The 24,911-nt window shown below is 48.2% G+C and overlaps 3 protein-coding genes across 8 annotated transcripts in view; 2 read left to right on the top strand and 1 right to left on the bottom strand.

Moving 5' to 3' along the window:
- ABR (ABR activator of RhoGEF and GTPase) overlaps positions 1 to 5,949 on the top strand; it is a 38,046-nt gene extending 32,097 nt beyond the window's left edge. For all 4 annotated transcript variants that reach the window (XM_068210539.1, XM_068210540.1, XM_068210541.1 and 1 more), the window contains 7 exons: positions 120 to 179; positions 273 to 382; positions 635 to 774; positions 1,214 to 1,348; positions 1,622 to 1,727; positions 3,337 to 3,484; positions 3,620 to 5,949. In XM_068210539.1, the coding sequence (XP_068066640.1) occupies positions 120 to 179; positions 273 to 382; positions 635 to 774; positions 1,214 to 1,348; positions 1,622 to 1,727; positions 3,337 to 3,484; positions 3,620 to 3,709 (789 nt within the window). In that variant the 3' untranslated portion in view covers positions 3,710 to 5,949. The remainder of the gene's footprint in view (positions 1 to 119; positions 180 to 272; positions 383 to 634; positions 775 to 1,213; positions 1,349 to 1,621; positions 1,728 to 3,336; positions 3,485 to 3,619) is intronic.
- Positions 5,950 to 7,095: 1,146 nt separating this feature from the next.
- On the bottom strand, positions 7,096 to 10,610 carry TIMM22 (translocase of inner mitochondrial membrane 22). The gene is made up of 4 exons (XM_068210555.1): positions 10,333 to 10,610; positions 9,786 to 9,982; positions 8,713 to 8,785; positions 7,096 to 7,684 (listed from the first exon to the last, which is right to left on the bottom strand). Exons 1-4 carry the CDS (start codon positions 10,559 to 10,561, stop codon positions 7,608 to 7,610), a joined length of 576 nt encoding a protein of 191 aa, XP_068066656.1. The 5' UTR covers positions 10,562 to 10,610; the 3' UTR covers positions 7,096 to 7,607.
- A 174-nt stretch (positions 10,611 to 10,784) lies between these two features.
- The window catches only part of SPECC1 (sperm antigen with calponin homology and coiled-coil domains 1), an 88,105-nt gene continuing 73,978 nt past the window's right edge, over positions 10,785 to 24,911 (top strand). Inside the window, exon 1 of one of the 3 annotated variants that reach the window (XM_068210532.1) lies at positions 10,785 to 10,903. The gene's annotated coding sequence lies outside the window, so the exon portion shown is untranslated. Of the gene's footprint in view, positions 10,904 to 21,618; positions 21,953 to 24,911 lie in introns of those variants that run through there. The other 2 variants (XM_068210529.1, XM_068210530.1) reach the window with 2 other exon arrangements.

Raw genomic sequence — 24,911 nt, forward strand, 5'->3', positions numbered from 1 at the left:
TATCCTGTGCCCTACACCATCTGCAGATCAGGGGCTTTGGGGGCCACCAGCTTGGGATGACAGCAGGGCTGGCACGAGGCTGCGTCCCCACGGAACTCACAGACCATCTCTCCCCACAGCTGGACCCACAGGCCGTGCAGACGAAAAACTGGCACATGGATGTGATTGAGATGAATGGAGTAAGTGGGGCTGGGGGACCCACAGCCCCTCGCTGTGAATGCAGCCCCTTCTTGCCTTCAGGCCAGCCAGAACTTACCCCCTGTCTCCCATAGATCAAGGTGGAGTTCTCCATGAAGTTCACAAGCAGGGACATGAGCCTGAAGAGGACCCCGTCCAAAAAGCAGACTGGTGTCTTCGGGGTGAAAATCAGTGTTGTGACAAAGTAAATGCAGGGCTGTGGGGGCTGATCCGCTCTGGTCCCTGTGGGTGGGGGGTTGCACTGTGTCCCCTTGCTCTCACCAACACTGGGGACCTTGGTCTTTGCTCTCTGCTGGAGACTTTCCTGTTCCCTTTGCCATTCCCAACCTTCCCTCCTGCATGCCCATCCTGCCCCTGGTGTGGGGTTTGCAGGGCTGGGCTGGCTGCCAGGGGTTCCCCTGGGAATCTTTGCTGATGGCTCCGCTTCCCGAGCCAGGCGCGAGCGCTCCAAGGTGCCTTACATCGTGCGCCAGTGCGTTGAGGAGGTGGAGAAGAGGGGCATCGAAGAGGTCGGCATCTACAGGATCTCTGGAGTCGCCACTGACATCCAGGCATTGAAAGCTGTCTTTGATGCGAGTGAGTGTCCTGGAGGAGCTTGGTGTTCCCAGACCCCCCCAGCCCTCTGCAAGCCTGGGTTTGGTTATTGCACTGTACATGTGCCAGATATGCCACTCTACACAGGAAAGGGCTGGGGGTGAGGAGGGACAATAACACCCAGAGATCCCAGCCCGTTTGTGCCTCTGAGCTGCCGCCACTCCTGGCTGGCTCCTGGGAGACACTGAGTCAGGGAAACGTTGCAAATGGATTTGCAAATCGTTGTGTGTCCTGTCGCCCAGCCAGGCGGGAACCACTCGGTTTTTCCCAGCCTCAGCCTGGCTAACGGGGCTGTGAAACCAGCAGTGCTGTCCCTGCCCTGCAGCTGGCAGCCTGTCTGGGTAGCTGGAGTGACACAGAGGGTGGAGACCCGGAGGGGAAGGAGGGCGGGAGGCATCACATGTGGGTGCTCTCTGGACAGATAACAAGGACATCCTGGTGATGCTGAGTGACATGGACATCAATGCCATCGCTGGCACGCTGAAGCTGTACTTCCGTGAGCTGCCCGAGCCCCTCCTCACTGACAGACTCTACCCCGCCTTCATGGAGGGGATCGGTAAGGGTTCAGGGATGGGAAGGGGATGATGCACAAACTCTGTTTGGCATTGCTTGCTCTGGGATGGGAGACTCCCAAGGGTCCTTCCCAGCTTGGCCCACTTGGTCCTGGCTGTGTTTGCTGGCTCGTGCTGTGGGTGCTGAGCACCACAGCTCGGGGCTCGTGGTGCTGCTCCCCAGTGCTCACAGACTGGCTGCTGGGAGGTATCTGGCTGTGGTGGGTCCTGCTGCTGCACCAGACCCTGTCCTGAGCCCTCTCCCTCTTTGCCTCCAGCCCTCTCGGATCCTGCTGCCAAGGAGAACTGCATGATGCACCTTCTCCGCTCGCTGCCTGACCCCAACCTCATCACCTTCCTCTTCCTGCTGGAGCACTTGAAACGGTAATGGCTCAGGGGCTGCCTGGGATGGGTGGGAGGTGCAGGGCGGGAATGTGTCACTGCTTTGCCGTGGGGATGGGACATGAACAGAGTTAGAGCTGCTGTTTGATTCCTGTGGTGCCTGCACAGCTCCATGCTGATCCCAGACTGGAGGCAGATGGTGCTGTGCTGGTGCAGAGCAGGGCAGCAGCCAGGGCTAGCAACAGCAGCTTGGGGCAGGCATGGAGTGGTCCTTTCCCAGCCCTTCCAAGAGGGTACAGCTCCAGGTGTGTCCCACTTGCGCCATCTCTCTGGGCTCTGGCATATTCCCCAGGCTGAAGCTTGTTCAGACCCTTCTCTGATATCAGTGTTGGCTGTCCACATCTCTCCTTGGGCCATGTAGGATGCTGGGGGGTGGTTCTGGAGCTGTTCTGCCCCTCCAGAGCAGCTCCTGGTGTCCCAGGACCACCGGCTGTGGTGCCAGCAGGGCCTGGGCTGTGCCTGGCCAGTGATCCAGGTCAGCTCTGCAGGGAGCACACAGCCTCTGCAAACATGGAACACTTGGCTGCTGCAGCCAGTGTGCAGCTGGTTGGATGAGCTCTGCAGGGAGCAGCTGGCCTCAGCACAGGACAGGAATCAATTGGGAGCTCTGCAGTGTCCCCCTTAGCAGGAAAACAGCTCTGTGTCCCTTCCCACCAGTCCAGCAGTAGTCCCTGCCAAACAAGATGCAGTAATCCCTGTCACCTGTCAGCAGCGGGTGGCCAAGAACCAAGGACAGTCAGCTCTGTGGAAATGTCCCAGAACTGCAGGTGACACTTCATGTCACCTGTCCCACGGTGAGTGCAGCAGTGTGTGGTTTGACAGGCTTTGTCTTGGCCCAGATGAGGTGCATCCAAACCTGGGGACTCAAGGATTGGGGCTCCCTGAGGACCCAAAACCAGGCACAGGGCTGTGGAAGGGCAGCAGAGCAGAACACAGAGCCTGGCCACAGCCTGGGACTGGGGCTCACGGCTCATGTTACTTGCATCATGAAAGTTTTTTTTTTTGTTCCTCTGGTTTGGCTAAAACCAAACAGAAAAAGTGATTGATGCTGGGGGATGAAGAAGGAAAAATCCATTTCCATCCTGAGAACCGGGCACAGCCAGTTCCCACATCTGCTCCCCTGGCCGTGGCTCAAGCGAGCAGCCTGTGCCGGGGAGCACAGCTGCCTCCTAACATGGCAATGTTGTGGTCCTGCTTCCCTCCATGCTGGCAGGGCTCCCACAGGGTTGTCAGGGCAGGGAGCCTCGAGGGGAGTGGGTGCAGGGGGCACGGGCTGGTGCAGGGCTCTCCGTACCCTGCAGGCTCGGGAAGGGTGGAGGCCCCGCAGTGCATAAGTGAGGGCTTGGTTGCTGCCACATCACACCCGGGGCTCCGGGCCAGGCCCGGCGGCTCCAGCGGAGGCCGTGAAGGGGGCAGAGCTCCCTGCTCTGCACCTGGGTTTCCGAGGGCTACAAAGGGCAGTGGAAAGCTGGAGGTGCCCCACTGCTGCTGGGAGAAGGGAGAGCGGCCCTCGGCCTCCACATCACCCCATGGCTCCCCACTCCTGAACATCGTTAGGGGCTGACACTGCCTCTCTCCCTGTACCCCACAGGGTGGCTGAAAAGGAACCTATCAACAAAATGTCTCTCCACAATCTGGCCACGGTTTTTGGGCCAACACTGCTGAGACCCTCAGAGGGGGAGAGCAAGGCGCACCTCACCTTGGCCTCTGACATCTGGTCCCATGATGTGATGGCCCAGGTAAGAGCTGGGTACTGGAGGGGTTCACCTGCCTGTCTGAGTAGATTTGTTACTTTCTGCTGGATGGGACAAGCTGGGACGGACGTGGCAGCTCTTCCCCTTTCTGTATTAAAACCCCCCATTTACTTTCTACAGGTCCAGGTCCTTCTCTACTACCTGCAGCATCCTCCCATCTCCTTCAGCGAGCTCAAACGCAACACACTTTACTTCTCTACGGACGTGTAGCCTGCAGGCAGAAGGCACCAGCTGCAATCACTCCAGCTCCCTGCTGGGGGACATAGACTGCATCACAGCCCCCAAGGGAGACCAGCCCAGACCCAGGACGGTGCTGCCTGCAGCTCCTGTACAATCACGTTCCAGTAGCCCGGTCCCACCAGGTGCCAGGCCCTCTCTGTAAAGTAGTCGTGTCTTATGTCCCTTCTTGTGTTCAAGGATTGTTTTTATGTATATTTGCTCAACAGAAGAGGTAGTGACTGACAAGGGCTGTGGACACAGGCTTCCCCCTTGGCTAGTTTCTCCTGGACTCCTTCCTGCCCGCTCTCTCCTACCAGGCACCCCTCGCCTGAAGCCTGCAGTGCCCCACGAGTGCCTGTTTGCTGCCCAGCTCCCTGCCCACGCCTGCATGTGCAGCACCAGCTCGCTCCGAGGCCGGGAGCTCACGGGCCTCCCTCCCTGGTGACAGTGACAACCAGCTCTGCTTTGGCTTCGCTGCCTGCGCAAACGTTGGACCCTGTGCCTGGATCCTGCTCCGGTCTGAGCAAACCTGCGACCACGAGAGCAGAGGAGCAGGGTGCTGCTTCCTCCCTGCCACGGCTCCTCTGGTGTTTTCAGGCCAGTCCCCTCTCCAGCCGCAGCCCTGTGCTTTGCCTGTGTGCGTGTGGCGTGGCGGTTCCTCCCCTCGCTGGATTTCGCCTCTGAGCAGCGTTATGGGGTAACCCCTCACACAAGGCTGGAGCCAGAGGTGCTGTGCTGGTCTTGATCCCCACAGCAGGCTGAAAGGATGGCCAGCCAGAGGCAGGTTTGCTTTCTGCACCATGGGCAGACCCCACGTCTGCTCTGACACTGATGTGGTCGCAAATTTCCCCAATTTGGAAATTTGGTGGGGAACAGGTTATCTGCTGTACAGTTCTATCTCTGCCATAGCGAGGCACTCACGCCCCTGCCAGCCCAGCACTGCCATGAGCACTGCATGCACCTATGGCACAGCCTGCTGGGCCACCAGCATTCCTCCCGTGGCCATGGGGACAAGGAAGAGCTTTTATCCCTTCCTTGGCCTTCCCTGCTGCACTGGGCACATGGCAGCACATGGCCCTGCCTCAGTGGCAGCCTGGCTGCCAGAGGCAAGTGCTGTGCAGCAGCTGGATGGTCACCCAGCCTGGGAACCAGCACAGAAGGATGGGAGGAGGAAAGCCTTCCTGGCCCTCATGACTGAAGGCAGAAATGCTTCATTCTGTCTTTCTCCCAAAGTGGCTGCTGCTGGATTAGCCGTGCCCAGCCAGCTCAGGTCTGTTAGTGGCTCCAGTGACCCCTCCCAAGCTGATGGCTGGAGTTGTCACACCATGTCCCAAGGCAGGACAGGCTGCCCCAGTGCCCGGCTCCCGGGATGTCCCCCACGCTCCCACGTAGGTGTTGGTACCTGTTGGGACACAAAACCTTTCGCTCTGTGAGCTGAGTCCGTGTTCTTGTGGGAAAAGCCCCCCCACGTCCCCGACTGCGTTGGCCCTGTGCTCTCCTGTGCCAAATGGAGACGGATGAGAAGTGACCAAGCGTGTCCCCCACAGCAGCGCTGCCTTTACCCTCCCAACTGTTGGACTGTTCCAGGTAGAGCCCAGCCACCGATGCACCAGGTATGTCCTCAGCCACCTCCCTGGGGAAGGCAGCACCTGCCAGCCCTGCACCAGCAAAGCAACCAAGGAGGAGAGATCTCAGTCTCCCTCCAAAGGGCTCACACTCCAGACCCTGCTCCTCTTGACTACCAGCTAAACAGAAGGGAAACAGCATTGTAGAAAATAACCAGGCGTCTGTCTTGGCCCTGGACCCAGTAAGGAGGCCGAGCTTTAGATCTGACTGCACAACGGATCCCTGTGTGTGTCTGATTTGTTACATGTGTCCAAGTCTCTGTCCACGACACAGTCATTCCAGATGGAGACTCTGTACAGCCAAATCTCCCCCTGTGACAGTGGCTGGAGGCCCGGTCCCCACAGCCCAGCACAAGAGGCTGTGGCTGTCCCCATGACTGGCTTTTGCTTGTCCCTACAGGAAGGAAAAGAGGGGGGTGGACTCTTGCAGCTACAGGTAGAATAGAACTGTTAATTAATATTTGACTTTCAAAAGTTGTTAAGGATATATTTTTGTTTGTGTTCTGTTTCAATTTCTGTAGATTATAAACTTTAAATGGCTGTAAAACCTCGTGAGGAGAAAAAATATTAATAAAAATGCAAAGCCCCGATATTTGCACAAAAGAAGCCCTGTGGTGTTGCTGTTTGCACTAACTGATCACTTTGGCATCACAGCTTCTTCTTTGTGGAATTCTTGCTAGTTGCACTTCAAGCCAGTGGTATAAGCACAGGCATTGTGCCAGGCAATCTTTGAAGAGCCTTCTTATGGTTTGGGCTATGTCCTTGCATTTTGGAGGAAAAAACCTGGACTGTCTGGAGCCAGCCTGTTTAATCAGCCTAGAATTACTCAAGCTTAAAATTCAGCTGACTTGCACAGCTTCTGGCCTGAGGATACTGAGCAGGCACAGCAAGGGACATCAGGAGATCTGGAAACCTCATCTGATAGATCACATGGTGCTGTCTCCCCACTTCTTTCCATGTGGGAATGGGAGCCAATGTGCCTCCAAACTGACCACTGTATCAGCCAAAACACACTGCTAGTATTGCTCTTCCAGGTCAACAAGGGCTGTCACTGTTCTGGGATGTCCAACTGTGGATGGAAAGGAGGGGAAGTGGGTGGGAGAATCCCTATTAATTGTGTGCACTACATCTGAAATGCCACTGCCTCAGAAAGATCGGAGGGAGTGTTTGCCTTTATGGAGTGGCTCAATGAAGGTTTAAAATGACCCTCTGAGGTCTGAGAACAGAGCTTGGTTAGAATAGCAGGAGGGCAGATAGAACACCAATCAAAGAGGCAGCAGCTCCTTGAGCTAACAAACAGATGTTTTGATTTCAGCACCAATTTTGGGCAGAAAAAAACACTCACTTGCCCCTGTGTAACACTGGCGCACTTGGAGGTGGCACAGGGATGTGATGGGAAGCAGGCTGTGTGCTGAGTGAGTGCCCAGTTATCTGTCAAACACTGGTTTATTCTCACAGCTCTGCTTTCTAAGTCTCACTATCAAACTGCTGGAACTAATGGGGTGAGCCTGGGGCAGTTAAAGCAGTAGCAAGATTGTACTCCCACAGTGAGGTTAAATCAGGCTAGCCAAGTGGCTACAGAGAATTATACTTCAGCAACAACCTCTTTTTTTCCCTTAAACTGTTTTGATCATCTGCCAGTAACCACACAGCTCTAAGGCTAAGGATTCCTTTCTGCTTTTCCCTTTAAAACACGGTAAAGAAATCTGGCGCTCATCTCTGTACTTGAAATAAGACAAGTTGTACAGATGGTGGTTTGTCTTCAGATGGTATTTTAAGAAAAGCCTGGAACAAAGTTATTTCTCCACAGGATCTTACCTCTCCCCAACAGAGTAGCAAGCTGCAAACTGGTGACTGTTAAAACACTTGCAGCACCTTCAAATATGTGGTAACCTAGATCGCTGCATTTCTCTTCGAAGAGTGTCCTCCTGCCTTCTTTTGATGCCAGCAACAGACTTAATCAAAATCAGCCCCACAGGATCGAAAGAGCTCAGAGTCCAGGCATGTTTCCTGGAAACTGACAGTCAGCTGATCTGTCCTGGAGATGCTGCTCTGTGCCTGGCTCCATCCTCCCATGCTCCCGCAAGCCTGCCTGGAGCAGCTTGCCAGGGCTCGCAGCCAGGTTGCTCTTAGTCATTCAGAAAGTGGCCAGCGCCACCCCGACTCCAGAGGCAGTGGAAAGGTAAGCCTGGTGGGTGTGCCGTGATGCAGGCTCTCAGCAGCAGCACTGGAACAGGGAATGTTGCTCCCGAGGGTCCCGGCTGTTACCGGAGGTAGTAATCGACTGCAGCGGAGAAAGCGGCGAATCCCCCGCAGCCGATCACCCCGGCCTTCAACCCAGCTGCAAGGCAAGGGTGGGAAACCATGAGACAAAGTAGGAGAAATATTCTTCTTGCCAGTAACTTGTGCTGGCTCAGAGCTCACACCAGCAGGAACCTGGCAGTGCCCTCCCAGGGGCCACTGGCACTGCCACTGCCTGATGTACAACCCCTCGGGGACAGCAGGATTTTCTCTCTGGGTGCTGTGTCCTCAGGCTCACCCAGGGGACAGAAGAGAACCCTCCAGTGGCCACTGCTGATTTTACTGTGCTCTCATCTGAGCCCTGCAAGTGGCTTGGTGGGGCTAGAGAGGGATAGGAAGAGCAGCCACTGCTCTGACAGCTCTAAGAGGATTAGGTCTAGGACTGACACAACTTAACAAGCTCAATTAGAAGCACTTTCAAGAGCTTTCTTTTCATTATGCTCCATAAAACAGAACAGTTTTTTTCTTAAGGAGAGTGAGAGAAGTTTGATATTTCTGATGAGCAGAGCAGCTCTCTCGTACTTGGGCATTTTTCCAGATGTTACCACTAATGGAAAGTCCCCACTAGTGCTGCTGGACTAAAACCCCACTTCTCGTTCACATGTAAAGTAGAATTGTCTGTTTGAACTGATATATGAGAAAGGAGAAATGTATTTTACACATGGTACAGAAGAAGAGAGTTCTTTAGCTCTAATTTCAAAGGAGAGTTCTAATTTCAAAGCAGAGACAGTGAAATAGTAGATGTGTAGAGCTCAGTTAACACAAGAGCTTCTGTATGTATTTTTGGCTCTCTCCCACGACACCACAGAAAAGTGTGGACAGCCACCACCATCTCCTGATTTTCTTTCAAGTGAATTTTGCTGATTTTCCTCTATGACCAACCCTTCCTTATCCCCACTTATTCTTGGAGCTGACAGTTCTGCCAGTCCGGAGCACACTCTCACACTGGCTGCACCACAGCCCCATGCAAAGAGGTTTTTTGGTGTGTGTGTTGCACTAAGAAGATCGTGTGCTGCATAACCAACTTCAGTCTTATCCCAGAAACAGTTCCCAGCAGGCAGCACCAACCTCTGAAGCCGATGGCTCCTCCCGTGATGCAGCCACTGATAACACTGTTCTTCCAGTCCGACTTCCCACGATACTGTGGAATTACAAATCAGAGCCAACAAGTAAATGTGGAATAAAAACTCGGTATCTGTGCTTACAGCAAGGTTAAACGACCTCCCATCCTCTTCTCAGCTGAGGATGTTCTTCCCTCTGCTCTCGGCAGATGGCCCTGCGCTCCCAGACTTGCAGGGCCGGGAAGGGAGGAAGGAGCAGGTAACTGGGAGAGGTGAGACAAATCTGTATGGTGCAATGCAGTGCTGTGGCAAGGATCCTCAGGTGAGCCAGGACAGAACACAGCCCTGAGTCTAGAAGTGCAATAACTGCATGAGAGCAGCCCTGGTCCTTGGCATAGGTGAGAGTCACAGCACCTGCTGACAAAGGTGGACTATTTCCATAGCCGGGACATGCTGGATTTTCACCAGTGTACAGATCTCTTTGCTCTGCTCCATTGTGCCAGCAGATACAATTTTCTTCTAGATGAATTAAAAAGTAATTGTGCCTTTCAATTAAAAGGCAGGACTCAAATTCATAACAGGGTAATTTTCCTATTAAAAAAAAAAAACCCAGATGATAGATTTACCACTGAGCTGCAAAAGGTCATTTCTGACTGTAGGGGCCAGATGAAAACCGGCCTGTTACTCAAGAACTTGCATCAAACGATCCCTTTCTGCATATGGAATTTTTAGACACTCAAGTTACCATGCTGCAACTCACAGTTTGACATTTTATGCAAGCACTTGTAGCTAGGGTTTTAAAAAGTAATGCCTATGCTTGCCAATACATTTAGGACTTAAAACTGAAAAGGACTTTGCTATTGCAAAAGAATTCTTCATTCTGTCATAGAACAGCAGCTCTGAAGACAGATCTCAAAGAGATCTCGGATCTCTCTGAAAAACTTTGCTGGCCAAGAAAGAACAAAGCAGCCTATTCCACTGCCCTATTGCAGAGAAGATATGTGTACTTATTTGGATCTAGTAGAAGATTTTAAAGAGTACCAGAAAACATTTCTTGACGCTTGAGAGGCTCTTACTCACAGATTCTACCACGCATTCCGTGCAGGAGAACATGGCACCCACGATGGCGAAGTTCTTGGCGTAGGAGATGCCTCGCTGCCCCATGTCCTTGAGCACCTCTTTGGCCGTGGGCGTGCGATAGGGATCCTTGGGATCAAACCCCACGTTGGTGTCAATGCCAGCTGTGAAGATACCAAACGCACCTCCCAGAACAAATCCTGTGAAAGATAAACAAGGAAATGAAGGCGGCTGGGTTGGAGCGGCACATTCCCTGCAGGCAATGAAGCGGCTCTGCTCCCGCTGTCTGTGAGCGCTGCACTGTCACAGGGCAGGAATCTCTCGCTGCTATGGACACTTGTGACAGCCCGTGCTGCGTGAGGGAAGGCCACGAGCCCCTGCGCCTCTCCAAGGAAGGCAGACACAGATCCCTGCCTGCGACATGCGACAGGCACTGGAGGAGAATCAGACACGGGGACCGCAGCCTCTTCTCCATCCGCCCCTTTCCCTTTCCCACAGGGACCCCCGAACGACCCCACAGCTGCCTGCCCCGTCCTTCCAGCGGCCGCACCTCCCACGCAAGCCAGCGCCGCCTTGAAGGGGCAGCTCTCCACGACCCGCTCCACCATCTTCTGCTCCTCGCTCTTGGGTGGGCAAGGGATTCCGCCGAAGGCGGCGGGGTCCCAGACGCGGGGCTGCCGCTTGTCGCCCACGAGGTGCTGCAGCAGGAGGCTGTACTGCAGCGGCTGCGGCGGCGGCGGCGCCGGCTCTCCCGGCGCTGAGGGCGGCGGGGCCGCCATGATGGCCTTGCACACCCACGGGCGCTCGGCGCCGCGTGCGGGCCCGCTAGAGCCGCCGCTGCGGGGGCGCACGGGAGTTGTAGTTCTGCAGCGGGGAGAAGCCGGCAGCGCACCGCCACGCTTTGACTACACCTCCCAGTCTGCCCCGCGCCGGCGCCTCCAGGAAGAACTACCACTCCCGGCACGTTCCGCGGCGCGCCGCGGGGATTGGCCGTCCCGGGCAGCCCGGGGACTACATTACCCGGCGTGCCGCGCAGCAGCCCCCTGGTGGCCGGTGCAGGTGAGGTGAGGGCTCCGGCTGCGGAGCATCCCCGAGCGCGGCGGCGGCGGCGGCGGCTGCAGGTGAGCGCGGGGAGCTGAGGGCAGTGCGGGGGGACCGGCTGGGCTGGGGACAACCGGCAGCCTCGCGCCGGACATGCCCGTGCTGGGGGAGCGCTGAGGTGCCGCAGTGCGGGAGCCAGTCCCTGTGCCCTGGCTGAGGTGCGGGGAGCGGGTGCGGTGTGGCGGTGTCGCCGCCGTGTCCCCGCATCCTCCCCGCCGCTGACTCCGGCCCCGCGCCGGTGTCGGAGGGCAACAGGTCCGGCACGGGGCGGGCGCTGCCCGTGCCCGCACGGTCCCGCCGGGGCTCTGAGGGCAGCCGGGCTCTGAGGGCAGCGGCAGCGCGGGCGGGCGGCTGGTTCCGGCGGGGCTGCACGGCCCGGGGCACCGGAGCCTGGCAAGGGTGTCCCCGCTGTGCCACGGACACGCCGGAGCACCGGGACAGCCCCGGCTGCTCCCTGGGAGAGCTCGGTCTCTCCTGGCGCAGGGCACAGCGGTGCTGCTGCAGGACACGTGTAGCTCAAAAGGGCTCTGAAAATACCCACGGTATTTTGTGGGTACTTTGGGTACTTTTGTGGGTACAAAATGATACTTTGTTCCCTCACAAAGTGCGAGCTGCGCTCGTGTCAAATCAGGCGCAACCCTTAGCTCTGGGGAGCTTGTTCTGCTTGGTGGTAAGGTGAGAAATGTTGCTTTTTTTCCCTTTTTGGTAAGCAAGGTGCAGTGAGCATTAGGAAGGTCTATGTTCCTTGCTCGTGTTTCTTTTTTTCTTCACCTGTTTTACGTTCTTGTGGACTAGAACCAGTTTTCATCTTCAAAAGTGACAATAGGTGTGCCTTAAAAATACCTTTCTTCTTCTTTGATATTTTCCTGTTTGAAGTAACCCATAGGTTTTAAAATCTATAAGAAATAGCTGTCTTGGTTTTAATAGGGTGCATGGAATTGTTGGATTTCAGTAATTGAAAATTACTTTAAAAATTAAGTAAATTATGCATTGGTATGAAATCTTCCTGATACCCCGAAACACGACTTTTAGAGGCCCTAAAGTAATACATTTTCTTTTCTATTTTGGTCCTTTTTTTCTCTGTCGTGCTTATATCTTTGTGTAGGTAGGTTCAAATAACGATTTAAATGGATAATTTTATCACTTCAAATACTTCATTAGACAAAGTTCAACAACTTTCCTCTAAATCCCACTGCCCTCTACTGGCTGCACCAGCAGGGCCCACCTGCCTGCTGCTATTCCCTCTTTTCTTTTTTTTTATCGTCCTTGGGGTTTTTTTATTATGGGTTTTTTTTGTTTGTTTGGGATTTTTATTTGTTTGGGGGTATTTCCCCCACCCCCTTTTTTTTTTTTAAGGTCAAATCCCATGAAAAAGCACGTGGTTAAAATCTACTACAGCAGGATCTTGACAAGGTAGGGGAGGTTGCTGGCAGGATGATCTCCCTAAGGAACCCTCAACTTAAGATTTCAGTCTTCTTGATCCAAAATAATCTTGCTGGACTGATCTCGAAGTCACACAGCAAAGCCTAATTTCCAAAGGCCTAAAGGGAATAAAAAACATATATGTTGGATTGGGAATTTCAGCACTGGGAGTTTATAGTTGAATTATTGCTTTGACTTTCTTTCCCCTTTCCCCGAGTTTTGGAGAAAATTCTGGGTTACTATTTGTTTGTAAATAAAATATTTAAGCAAGAATTTTGTAAATATGATTCTATAAAATATACTTATTTATGGATATTAATGTGTAATTAGATGTTATTTTTCCCTTAGATATTTAATAGTTTTCTCCTCTTTCCATTCTGTTCTACACACAAAGTATTTGAATAATCTCATCTGCCTGAACAGATTTTTCGTGTGGGTGAAATCAGATGGAGGATAAAGGATTTGAGAGGCAATATGAGAGTTCAACATCTTTGATAAACAAGTTGTTCAAATGAAACTTTCAGCTGTTTCTTTTTTCCAAGCCTGTGAACCTCCATCACTGCAGGGTGATGGTGCATCCGACCCTCTTCCTTCTCCCTGACTGCTGTCCCTAAGCCACTCTTTTACCCTGGAGCTGTTCAGTCCGGTGCAAGAGCTCAGGTTATTTTTAACCTTGCCCACAAAATTAAACATTTTGAAATTCGGGCGAGTGTGACGGCAGCAGCGGGCGCAGATGATCCCGAGGTTTTGTGCTGCTCCAAGGAGCTCGGTGTCTGTTGCAGCAGAGGGCAGCACACGGTGACACTGAATAATTGCGTTTCACTTGACCTTTGCAGTGACTCAGTGACTCCCACGCTTCAATCTTCTCCAGACAGGGTAAATCTTGGAAATAATGAGGGGTTTGTCAGAAATCCTGGTTTTGCATATGTCTTGGTTGTAGGCTTCCCAGGTTTTGAATAGACTCTAGCAGTGCTATTAAAAAAATAAAAATAAGTTTTCACCGTCCTCAACTTTTATTTTGTCAAACGGCCAGTTCCAGAGTGTTTTCTGAAGTTATTCAGCTGGGTGAGAAGTGACTGAAGGTGAAAGTCAACAAGAATTAGATCGAATCCATTATTTTTCACTCATTCCTACCTGTGGGCACTTTTGTTTCCTTATCAGAACTGTCGTGATGTAGGGGTGAATGAGAAGAAGAGGAGATAAATTAATGGGTACTTTAATGAAAAAAGTAAAAGCTTTTTATAACCACAAGCAGAAGAAAGTGAGGCTGCTTTGCTGTGGTCACACTGCTGATCTCACCTGTTGTGTACAAAGAGGTTTCCAGTGGCTGCAAAAGGGAAGGTGCTGGCACCTGGTGGGTTTTGTTTCAATCCTTTGGTATTCTCATCTATACATTACATTTAATCCTTTCCTACTTCTCACTGGCCTTGTGAATGTAGTGTTTTGTCTTTTTTTTTTCTTTAAAAGACTTTAGGTTTGAAAGTGCACTGGAGAAGTGCTTCGTGAAATAGATCTTATTTCAGTGAAGGAAAGCTGCTTCAGCTTTTGTACTTTCCTTGGCTTATGAGTTTAGTGAATTTATTTGGTTGAGAGTGCAGCTGGGCTTTTTTTTTTTTCTTCTGAAGTTTTTTTTTTTCTTCTAAAGCTTTCGGTATTGGAGAATACTGTGTCACTACCATGGCTAAGGTACTAAGAAAAAGGTTAGATTATAAGTAGGTGGCAGGTATATTGGAGTTAAAAGATATCCTGACTTGCTGATTTTTCCAATTTTTTTTATTTAAGTCAACATAAAATAGGCTGCAGCGAGAGATCTTGGACTAAAATCTCCTTTTAGGATCAGCAGACTCCTTCCTTGTGACTGTGCTCTGTAACTCAGAGAGAAGGAACAGGATGTGGCTTTTCAAGATGAGTGTTTGATCCTGTCTGCTCTGCCTAACGTTTTAGATCTCAAAGTCTGCACCCCTTTTGAAAGTAAGGTGGTTTCTTTGTGTTTGTTCTGCTTCAGCAAGGTACTCCTTCTCCTCTTCACAGTTTGCCCAGTATTACACATATTTTTGTTTTCATCTATAAAATTTAAAACACACTTGTGTGGTCTATAAAAAGTTTCAGGCATCATCATCTCCTAGGGCTTTCAGCTGTTGCTATAGAAGCCTAAATTCTCTTTGAAAGACCTTTCCAATAGAAAGAAGTTGATACTGCAGGAAAGTTGTCATGGAAATATGCAGCAAAAAGAGAAAGGAAATCTCAGTTTGATGACTGTTACACAGGCTTAGCCAGCCTGGTGAAGTGGCTCCCTATCTGGAGATCTGCTTCTGCAGATTCTCTTGGCTGTGTTCTAGTGGACTGGAAAGCTGTGGGCTCAAACCTAAAGAAATAAATTATTTAACATTTGTATAACCAAACATACCTCTTCAACTCAGAGAGCTTTATCCAGATTTGAGTTTCCAGCTGATGGCAGACCAGGAGATCCCCAGCAGCCTGGCTCTAATGGGGGATGGAGCTGTGGCACAGCTATTTCTTATATTTCTGGCAATGACCACTCTGAAAGGATTTATTGAAGTACCACGATTGAAATGAGGCTTTCAGAACCAATTTTAAAATTGATAAACTAAAAATAGTTTATTCTGCAAGCTTCAGTGCCATTCCAGATTTGAACAGGAGCCTTTTGTGTCCAGCTAAATGATGGGATAAGCAGATCCCTCCCTATAAATTTCTTATACCATCACCAAGCCTGGTTGGCTCCCTGGTTTCAAGCTTTTTGTGTCTCTCTTACTAAAGCCTCCTGATATCTAATGAATGTGATTATGAGTGAGCTGCCTTTAAATATCTATTACCAGAGTCACCATGGTAACTGCTGTAAGAATTTCTTGCTGGTAAAAGGTTTCCAGCTCCCCGAGATACGGCAGGGCAAAATGCTTAGGCTGTTGCTTTCACGGTTTGAGTGAGATCAAAGAGGACAAAATAACATATTCCTGATTTTTTGATAGCAGTGGATGGTAGTGGAACTGAAAGGAATAAGATTTATTCTGGAGCCTGTCCTCAGATCAGGGAATAGAGGACAGTTCCACGGGCAGGGACAACCCAGGCTTTCCTTGGACAGCAGGCTCCTGCAGGAATCTGAGATGTCACTCCCTCTGGCTGAGCCAACACTTGGCCTTTCTTTAATACTGTCAGCAAGTGAACTAATTAACCCTAAAGAAAGAGGCAAAGTTGTGATAGTTCACCTGCCACAGGAGCAGAAAGAGTTGCTGAGTGATTCAGTGTGGAGTAGAAAGAATTGACCTGGCTTGTGTGTTCTCTCTTCATTTCATGGTGTTCTCAACCTGCTCCGTTTTCCTCTCTGCCTTCAGCTGCTGTGTACTAGGGCAGTGGTATTAGTTGGGCAATATTCAGAGTGACTTCCCTGCTGTCCTCATTTCCAAATCTTCCTCTTCCCTTCTTTCACATCTGCTTTCTGTCCCGAGTTCCTGTTGTGTGGGCAATCAATCCTTTGTTCTGTAATGACAGTTGTTTCTATAGGCTTCCACATGACAGAGTCACTAATGTCCCTCATGCAAACTGTCACCTCAGGGGGTTGTTTTGCTTTCATTTATTTATTTACTTATGGTAAACAGGTCACAAACTCCATAGGGCACTTTTTCCTTTTCATGCAATCTGGTCTCTTGCTTCATTGCCCTCCTACTGTAGTTTCTGCTGGAGATTTTAAATTATCACTTGCTTTTATAGGAACATGGAAAACTGAGCACCTATTCTTGCTGCTTTCCCACGTCATTGCCTGTGCCTCCTGCTTCTGGGCATTTAGGCCTTTTGGTAAGGGAGGCTTCTGCCCTGGTAATGAGCTGTTTGGTGTGCCTGTGCTGCACCGAAAAATGAGACCTTGAGGAGAGGAGCAGTTTGCATCCACTTTGTGTGTGGGGGACAAGTGGCACAGCAGAGCCAGCACGAGTGGCACTGAGCACGTTTGATGGGAAGATTGTGCCTGCAGGGTGAGCTCATGCTGGTGAAGTGTTGATATTTGTCCTTACCTGCCTCATAGGCAATGTGAGCCACATGGCAAGATCTTTTTTGCTGAGCTTAAGGATGCTTCTAATTCATTTTAATTATAAGGTTTCTCGAGTGCCAGATTTGCACCAACGGTTTAAAATCTGAGGAGATTATGATTGCCAACCAAGATGTCCAAGGAAGTAATTTCGTAAGAAGTCTTGAAAGCAGAACCTGGGTCTCAGAATGGAATTTGCCAGCATTATACCACTACTTGTTTCTTAATGGTTCTTCTGTAGCATTGTGGTTAATGCTGAGAGGGTCTCAGTGTTTGGGCACTTCAAATTTCAGCTTCTTCGTTCAGTTTCTCAGGTCTGTTAAGCTGATTTAAAAGTTTAAGCAGTAGCAAACATGTTTGTTCCTACAAGCTGTCTAGAAGAAAGGAATTGTTGAACTTTAATTTAGATTCTCCCTTTTTTTTCTGAATTTGATTACATCATCAAAGCAAAATTTCTATGCTGAATTTCTGGGTGCCTCTGTATAACAGTGTGCATGTCTGTCAAAACTGCTGATTTATATGGGAGTTAAAATCGATGAGCACTGTAGGCCCTTGCCAATTTGTGATATTTATTCAGTCATTTAGGTGCTTTCATTTCCTGACCTGTAAAATAGATGAGTTATTAAGCTACTGCAATGATCAACTGATTCTGATCAAGCGAATCTAAAAGATGCAGAGAGGAAACATGAGGTGTCCACTCCAAGGCATTGCTGTGTGGGGAATCAAATCTTGCCAAGAGTCTTTTTTCTGCAATCCTCATCTGCATTGGAGGGCTCGTTCCTCTCCTGGGACTTGAGCTCCTTGTGCTTCCTGAGTTCCCTCTGTGGGTTTGTCCTGGTTTGGTTCCCGCTGGGCTCCCCGTGTTGCTCCCTGTGGATCCCACAGCTCCGCTCCCGTTCCTGCTGTTGGCACTTCCAGCGTGAATCCCTCGGAGACAAAGCCGATACCTCTGGTCTTTCATTTGCAACCCCCTAAAACACACTGAGAAGTTCAAAGCAGTGGGACATTGCTCCAGAATCCTGTCGGGGTTTTTAATTCCGAGGCAGCCTCCATCACACCTCTCCAGAGCTTCATTTTGCTGTGCAGCTCTGCATTGTCAGTGATTTAATGGAATGTTTTTCTGTTCTGGGCTCCTTGGAGTTTCCAGCCTGTTGGAATTCCTCTCCCATTAGGTGATAAAATGCCAGCTTTTCCAGCATGAGATCCCTCTGGGACAAAAAGTAAAGGGAGCAAGTAGGGTTATGCAGGATTTTGCCTGGGTAGGTAGTAAAAACTTGCTGTGCTACTTGAATATGGTAATTCTCTATGAATTGTTAATGAGTGCCACATTATAACCTATATAGCAGAAAACTAACAGCGAGGAATAATAAAATAGAAAGTTATTCCCTTTCCCTTAAGCCTTTCTTGCTTTTAATCATTGAAATAAAAAGAAAAAGTTAGTAAAAAAGAACAGTATAAGTATTATCGTCCTCTTTCAGGGAAGAACACTCAGTATTGCCTTTTTTGCATGTTTAGATTTATCTACATTTTGAATAACAGGGTGACTGCAGGAAAGCTGTTCTTGGTTGTTGATGATGCCTAAGGAAGTAGAGACATTTGAAATTTGCAAAGAATAATAAGATTTACATAAATGTGTGCAAAAGTGATCAGTGGTTTTTATTTTAAGTATATGAAATATGATGAGTGTTTCTTTGCTACACAGATTTCCTTTCTCATTTTGCCTTTTTCTGTGGGTTGGCTTTTTTTTTTTTTTTTTTTTTTTTTTTTTGGTAGATAAATGTGTGTTAACTCTTGAGTGTTCTACTCGGAAATTACAGAAATACTGAAAAATGCTGGCACATCTTAGAGTTACTTTTGAAACAGGCAGTTTCCTAATTCTATTTTTGACTGACTCAGTGGCTGTTCCCTTGGAAATTCTCAAGTTGTCTGGGCCTCCGAAATTTTGGCAATAGGCACCAGAGGAAGCTGTTTTTCTTGTCTCCTATAGCACTCCATGTTCCATAAAACATTATCTGCCTTTTGTTCACCCCAATTTAATTATTCTAGTCTCTTCCAGCAACAAGCACTTTCTCCAATTGCAGGTCAAAGCTGGTAGCCACAGGCTGAGCCCCTCAGGTGTTGGGTAGGAACACGAAACTGTGAGTAGTCTCTTAAGAATAGGGATGGAAAAATAAATCCCAGTTCTCCAAGCCAGCTCACACAGTTAGCTTGTGCTGGTGGAGCCTTTTTGGCAGCAGTTGCAGGAGTTCCATCCACCCATTTGATCAGCAGCATCTTGTTGACTGAGCAGCAGTTGTTTTTGTCAAAATGGAAAGTGATGCCCCATGATTCACTCTGCAAACGTCCACCAGCAGCTTGAACTTCCTGACATCTGCGCTGCAACTGAGAAAATAAAGAAGTTTGGATCAGTTATGTCCAAAAGGGAAAAAGCACAGAGTAAATGCTGTCCCAAAGCCATGGCCTGACTCCACTAATATCCCCTGTCTGATGCAGGCTTGCCTTTGTAATTGCTTTTGGTTTTCCAACTGCAGACAGCAGTGTCCCAAGCCTTACAGCTGAATTAGAGACTTGCTTTAAAAAGACATTGTTATTGGCATAATAGCCTTGTTTATGGAATTTCTCTCCTTTGTAATTAAGCTTGTTTCATGCACAAAAGCAGTTAAATATGGCATAAATATCTGTAAATGCAAAGATATTTTAAACCTTGTTCCTTGTGTGAGCCTTTTTTCCACACTATGCATTTGCTTCTCAAATGAGCTGTGCCACCCAAAATTCTGCCCTTTGCCCGTTTCATTAAGTTCTCATCCATACTTGTTCTTGTGGAATTGTACCATTAATGCAGTTTGCAGCATAAAGCCTTTAAATTCCTCAAATGCAGTATTTTAAAGGTGTATTAATGGTGAGGTTTGATCTTATTCTCTCATACCTTGTAGGGAAGTTGTGGGAGCAAGTGCATTGAGCAGAATGCAGGCAATATGTTCACTGTTATTTTGTCTGTCAACCAATTTTACCAGCTGGGTGAGAACCTGGCAGATACTTGGAAAAAAAAGTTTGTATTGCTGCTTGAAATTGTTTTCTCACCCTGGCTGTGTGAAAGTAATTATGGTTAAGGCCCTGGCTTTCTTTCAGCCTGGCCAACTCATTTGAGCTGTTTGTTTCTGGGCTGTTTTTTCATTAAACAGAAAGGCAATTTATCAATTCAGAAAGTTTTATGCTGAATAACACTTTGGTCTAAGTAAAGAGATCAGGTAATTATAGCCATAAGGGCTACCAGAAAACCTCTAAATAAACAAATATTCTGTCTGGTCTCTTTGGGTTTTGGGAAATTCTTCCCCACTATTCCAGGCTGTCTCCCCAAGCTGAAGTATGTAAATGTTGTGACTGTCTCCTTACAGCCAAGCATTTCATTTTTAGGTTTTGGTCAAGTTATATATATATACACTATATATTATATATAGTGAGCTGCTGTCCCTCCCCCGGGTACCCAAGGGACCTCATTGCCTGTGCCTGCATCATTTATCAAATGTATCCCAAAGATATTTGAGAGTGCAATACAGGAGCTCATCTTGCCTTTCCACTCCCTCATCTCAGTTCTTTATTTCTCTTGGCTGGAGGATAGGCAAACCTATCAAGCTGCCAACACTGCTATCCTTCTGAGCCCAAAGAAACTCACCAACAGTGGCAGGGGGCAGAACGCTGCTCTCCAAAAAGGGTTTGGTTTCTTCAACCAAAGAATCTTCTCAGCAAGGTGTCTGCACCTGATGTCCCTCTCATTTGTGAGCTCAGGGTGCAGGTTCCTGCAGTTGTTTGCCCTGAGCTGGTATTTTTGAGCTGCATCTGTTCAGTTGTGAAGGTGGTCCATGGATCAGAGCAGAGAGGTGAGCTGCTGTCCCTCCCCCGGGTACCCAAGGGACCTCATTGCCTGTGCCTGCATCATGTGTGGGGTCACTTCCTCAGGGAGGAGGAACACTGCATTCAGATCAAGTATCTACAGCAACTTCCTCCTTATCCGAGCTGTGAATAATCTCAAGAACTCTGAATGTTGTTAAAAATACCGAACGGGTAAGTTCTACCAGTGGTCACACAGCCTGACCTTGGATATTGAAGAAAATGTCAAAATGGGCTGGATAGAAAGATGGTATATTGTGGACCTTGGCAAAGTTGGAATAGCACCTGACTGAATTTAGGGACTGAGAACTAATAATATCTGCCTGAGACCTGCTAAACACAGAGCTTTATCCTGTGCCAAATGAGTCATGGTGTGCTCTTTTGTCTTGTTCTGGCATTTCAAGGTAAAATCTCATTACTCTTAAGAATATCAGAAAGTTGGATCCCAAATCCATAATCTTCAGAGTTGATTTGGCTTGGACTCAATCTGTTTTGTAGGTTTGGTTGCTCTATGGTAACAGTTGTGCTGCCAACACTGAGGTAAAACATAAATTTATTCTTGGCATAACATCAGCTTCCTTCAGGCCCCTTTGGCACCTTGAGTAAGGAGGGTGCAATAAGGTTGGACTATTCATATTCATCACCATCTACTGTAGTATCAGCATTACTTAAATACCAGGTTCACACTGTTGATAGGGAGAATTCCTGGTCTGTAGGAATTCTTTGGTCAGAGACACCAGAGGGTGATCTCTAGACAGAATTGGACAAAAAGCTCTGTTTAAAACATGTTAGTTTTCTGTTTGAAATTTGGATTTGATGTCTTTTTCATCCTCTCTGTCTCCTTCAACTTGATACTCTGCTTGATTTAACTCTGTTAAGACCTCTGGCCTTTTTCTTCCTGTTTTCAATCATGACATTCTTTTCAAAAATCTTAAGGAAGAGGAACGTTCTCAAGCATTTGTTCGCTCATCCTTTATTTGCTCTTTTCTAAATAAAGAACAGATTGACCCTTTGTGGGCAGCACAAGTCACTCAGGACTGATTCTGGTTAGTTTTGTAAAAGCTTCTTAGTGCACCTTCCTTCCCTACACCCACATTTCCACTTTGTTGAATGGTAGAGGCAAGGCAAATGTCGTAAGGTGTCCTGGCTGTGACTGCTGGCACTCTGGGGGATGCATTGTTGTGGAATAGAAAAGATTCTGAAAGCTGCTTCTGTGTTTTCCTCTGAAAATGCCTTTTTCTATGCCACCTCCTTGCCCTTTCTCTGTGGTATGTGCTGCATGTTTTTGCTTAATTGGATCATCCAGACCAGTTTGTGGTTTATGCTCTGCCCAGTGTCCAGTCCTGCAGTTGGGGATGATGGGACCCTCAAAGAAACTCTTTGCCTGCTTTAAGGATTGAAGCATCTCACTGTTTTGAACCTAGGCTACAAATTGCTTTCTTGCATAAATCCTCCTTGCTTTGATGAAAATATAATATTTGTCATTCCCCTGAGTAAGCGAGTGCCTGTGTGTGTGTGCTGAATGCCGAGGCGCCGGTGGAGCCAGCTTGCTTCCGTGTGTGAATCATTTCTCAAGCAGCTCTCTGTGTCTCTCTGCAATGTGGTTTTCCTCTCAGGGAAGCACTCAAGCCTTGAATTTTCAGTCTGGCTTGCACATGCTGTCAGAAGCTAGTGGGAGACACTTTTCTTTTTAACGCAGAAAAGAGGACAAGCTTTTACTGTAAGTATTTTATTATCTTTTATTTCTTTTATGATGGGAGCTGTATTATCTCTAGAAGAATTCTTGGGCCAGTAATGTATTTGTAGAGTGAATGAACCTGCTTTGCTCAACAACACTTTTTTCATAGTATCAATGTAAAACTAAATTGAATTAACCAAAAATAGGGTAAAGACGGCCGTGTTAGCTGAAAATGGGCTGAGGATGGTCTAAAAGCCATTACAACCACAGAAAGAAATCCCCTTATGAGAGCTGGCTACTGTATTTTCCTCTTGCTCAGCTACATTTAGTGACAGAAGGGGTGAAGCTGTTTCTGTTCCTGCTTTTTCCTCTGGCAATTTACGGTTGTTCCCCAAAACTGAAATGAAGCAGGAGCACAAGCAGAGTTTCCTCTGCTGCTGCATGTGCATGCAGTCCAGTCAAGGAAGGGCAGAAGGGAACGGGCTGCTGAGCCAGGAGCTTTGGCAGCTCATGTCTGTGGGAGCAGGGAGAGCACTGGGGGCACTCCAGCAGGTACCCCTTACAGCCAGAGCTGGTCAGGTTCTCAGCAGGACCCTTTCATTACAGCACCTCGGTTGTTGTCTTTAAAATTGTACTGGGGATGAAGATTGGTCATAGAAACAATTGTAATAATAACAGCATTTATAGAGCAGGTAATATGGTAAAGTGGTAGAGATGTTAATTAAGTCCTGTGTGTGTAGCAGTAAAGGATTAGTGGTAGAACTGGTCTGAAAACAGGGATTCTCTACCTTTTTCTTTCCTGTACAGTTCTAGAAATCCCCTGCTGTTCCTTTCTGGTTTGCATATTTCCTTCTAAATTAAAGTGTTCTTTGCCCCTGTAACCTCGGCAGGAGAGAGGATACCTGATTTGCTCAAACAGTGTTTTTTTCTGCACAATTTCTGTAACTACCACAGAAATTCTTCCTCCTAACATGCACATGGCAATGTGCTACCCCTTCCCTTTCTTGTGCAGTTCTAAACCAATTTAATTTCATTGTGTAGCCCACCAAGGTGGGTCATTCAGTCCATCAGTGGCCCCCAGTCACAGCTGCAAACTGTTGCTTAGGTCTGTTCTGTTCCTGTTTGTTATGAATATTTTTAAAATGCAGAAGTCCTCTGGTTTCTCCTGCAGCTTTGGAGTTATGGTCTCATCTTTGCGAAGAGCCCTTTCTGTCAGAAGTTCATGCTGTCCCTCATAAACACTCAGAAGTTCCCAGTTTATGAACTTCAAGTGAGCTATTTTGCTCTTTAATGGGAGATAAATATCTCCTTAAGGGATAGCTTCCAGATCTCAATTATTTCTCTGCACTGTGATGGATGGAAAACGGGAGTCAGGGAAACATCCCAGCATGTGGCAATCTGTGAGGCTGCTCGTTTGCGTGCTGTGTGACAGATGTTGATTTATCTAATTTTTGCTTTTTTTTTTCTGTGGGGTTTCTTTCGAAGTCAAACTAATGAGTCCATTTTTGTAAATATCCTATTTAGCAAGCAATTATTATCCCATTTTTACAAATGGAAAAACTAAGGCATGGGAAGATTGCCTGGCTGAGGGGGTATGATGATGCTGTGCTGAAGTTGAGGATGGAATCAGGTGGAATTCCATGGAATGCATTGCCTCTGGTATCATCCCTCCATGCTCTGAGGGGACAGGGAAGCTGCCAGTCTCTGTACCAGTATGTACCAGTCAGGATGACCGTGTAGCCACATGCTGCGCATCTCTGCTATTCCAAAAGAACATCATCATTCCTTTTCTTTATTGTAGTTGTGTCTACCCTCTGTGCCACAGAAAAACGTAATGACAGGTAATTATCAGGCAAACCACTTATAATTATTCTTAATTTCTTCAGCAATTATATAGCTCTTGCTCTATCTGAAATGAAACCTTCTTCTCTTCCTTCTTGTGGGTTGGCAAAACATGAATTGGCCGCATGTGTCACTTGCTTTGTGCTGCATTCACTGGGACAGTAGTTCAAAGAACATGGATTCATGAGCAATAGCTGCCTTGAAATGGCTCTAAAACATTTTTGTTCTCAACCTGAACGGACTGAACATGAATTAAACCCATCTATTCGGGACAGGGTCATATCGGGGAAAGCCCAGAGTGACCTAATTACTCACTATTATAACGTGGTTGTAACTTCAAAAAGGGAGTTTGGAATCAATGCATCATTTTTAGCTTTCCTGAATATTCCTGTGCATCCTTCAGTAACATGATGTTTGTGATTCAGAATTGCCACATCACGTAAAAAATTACAGCTGGGTTGGGATTTCTGTTTTTTTATCCTCTCATTTATAAGATCAGGGGTCATAAGGAGGTAGCAGCATTTCTCTTCCGAGCTGTGTAATGGTGGCTGGTTAGATAATCAGTGTAAGGAAGGAGGAGGAGATGGAGAATCCATGTACAAACAGTGTAATTCAAATGCAGGACAAGCATGTTCCCAGACATCTTCCAGTACAGCTTTGGCTTGGTTTTCCAGCATCAGTCACTGTGCTGGATGACAGCAGAGATATCTGTATTTTCCTGTCTCATAAATGGCCAGCAGCATGGAACAAGGACAAGGGAAATGCAGCTGAACCAATTCCTTATCCATGTGCACACATGAGGATTTTATTGTGATTTCTGCATTTTTCTCATGTGATCTAACGATGAGTGAAAGGCTGACAAATCCAAAACTCCAGGGAGAGCTTCTGTGGAGGAGGGTGGGCAGAAGGTTTTGCAGTGCTCTCCGTGTCTGAAAAAGTCATCAATGACTCTAATGGTTGCTGTGGGAAGAGGATTTTATTTTGAATCAAGTTGAGACATGGAGTTCTGCAGTTGCTGGCCTGGCCTCTGGCAGCCTTTTGGGGATGGTTTTGGAGGCTGAGTTGATGGCTGGAAATGTGTCATGTGTGGCTGCCTGGACCTGTCTTTGCCTGGGCCATCTCTGATGGACTTTGGACATCCTTGGAACCCTTCAGTACA

Source organism: Anomalospiza imberbis, chromosome 20 (assembly GCF_031753505.1).
Source record: "Anomalospiza imberbis isolate Cuckoo-Finch-1a 21T00152 chromosome 20, ASM3175350v1, whole genome shotgun sequence".
NCBI lineage: Eukaryota > Metazoa > Chordata > Aves > Passeriformes > Viduidae > Anomalospiza > Anomalospiza imberbis.

Excerpts from the sequence above, each read along its gene's own strand:
- TIMM22 (XM_068210555.1), bottom strand. The coding sequence starts at position 10,561 with ATGGCGGCCCCGCCGCCCTCAGCGCCGGGAGAGCCGGCGCCGCCGCCG. Across the intron at positions 9,983-10,332 it reads GGCGCTGGCTTGCGTGGGAG|GATTTGTTCTGGGAGGTGCG; the intron begins GTGCGGCCGCTG and ends TATCTTTCACAG. Across the intron at positions 8,786-9,785 it reads CGGAATGCGTGGTAGAATCT|TATCGTGGGAAGTCGGACTG; the intron begins GTGAGTAAGAGC and ends GTAATTCCACAG.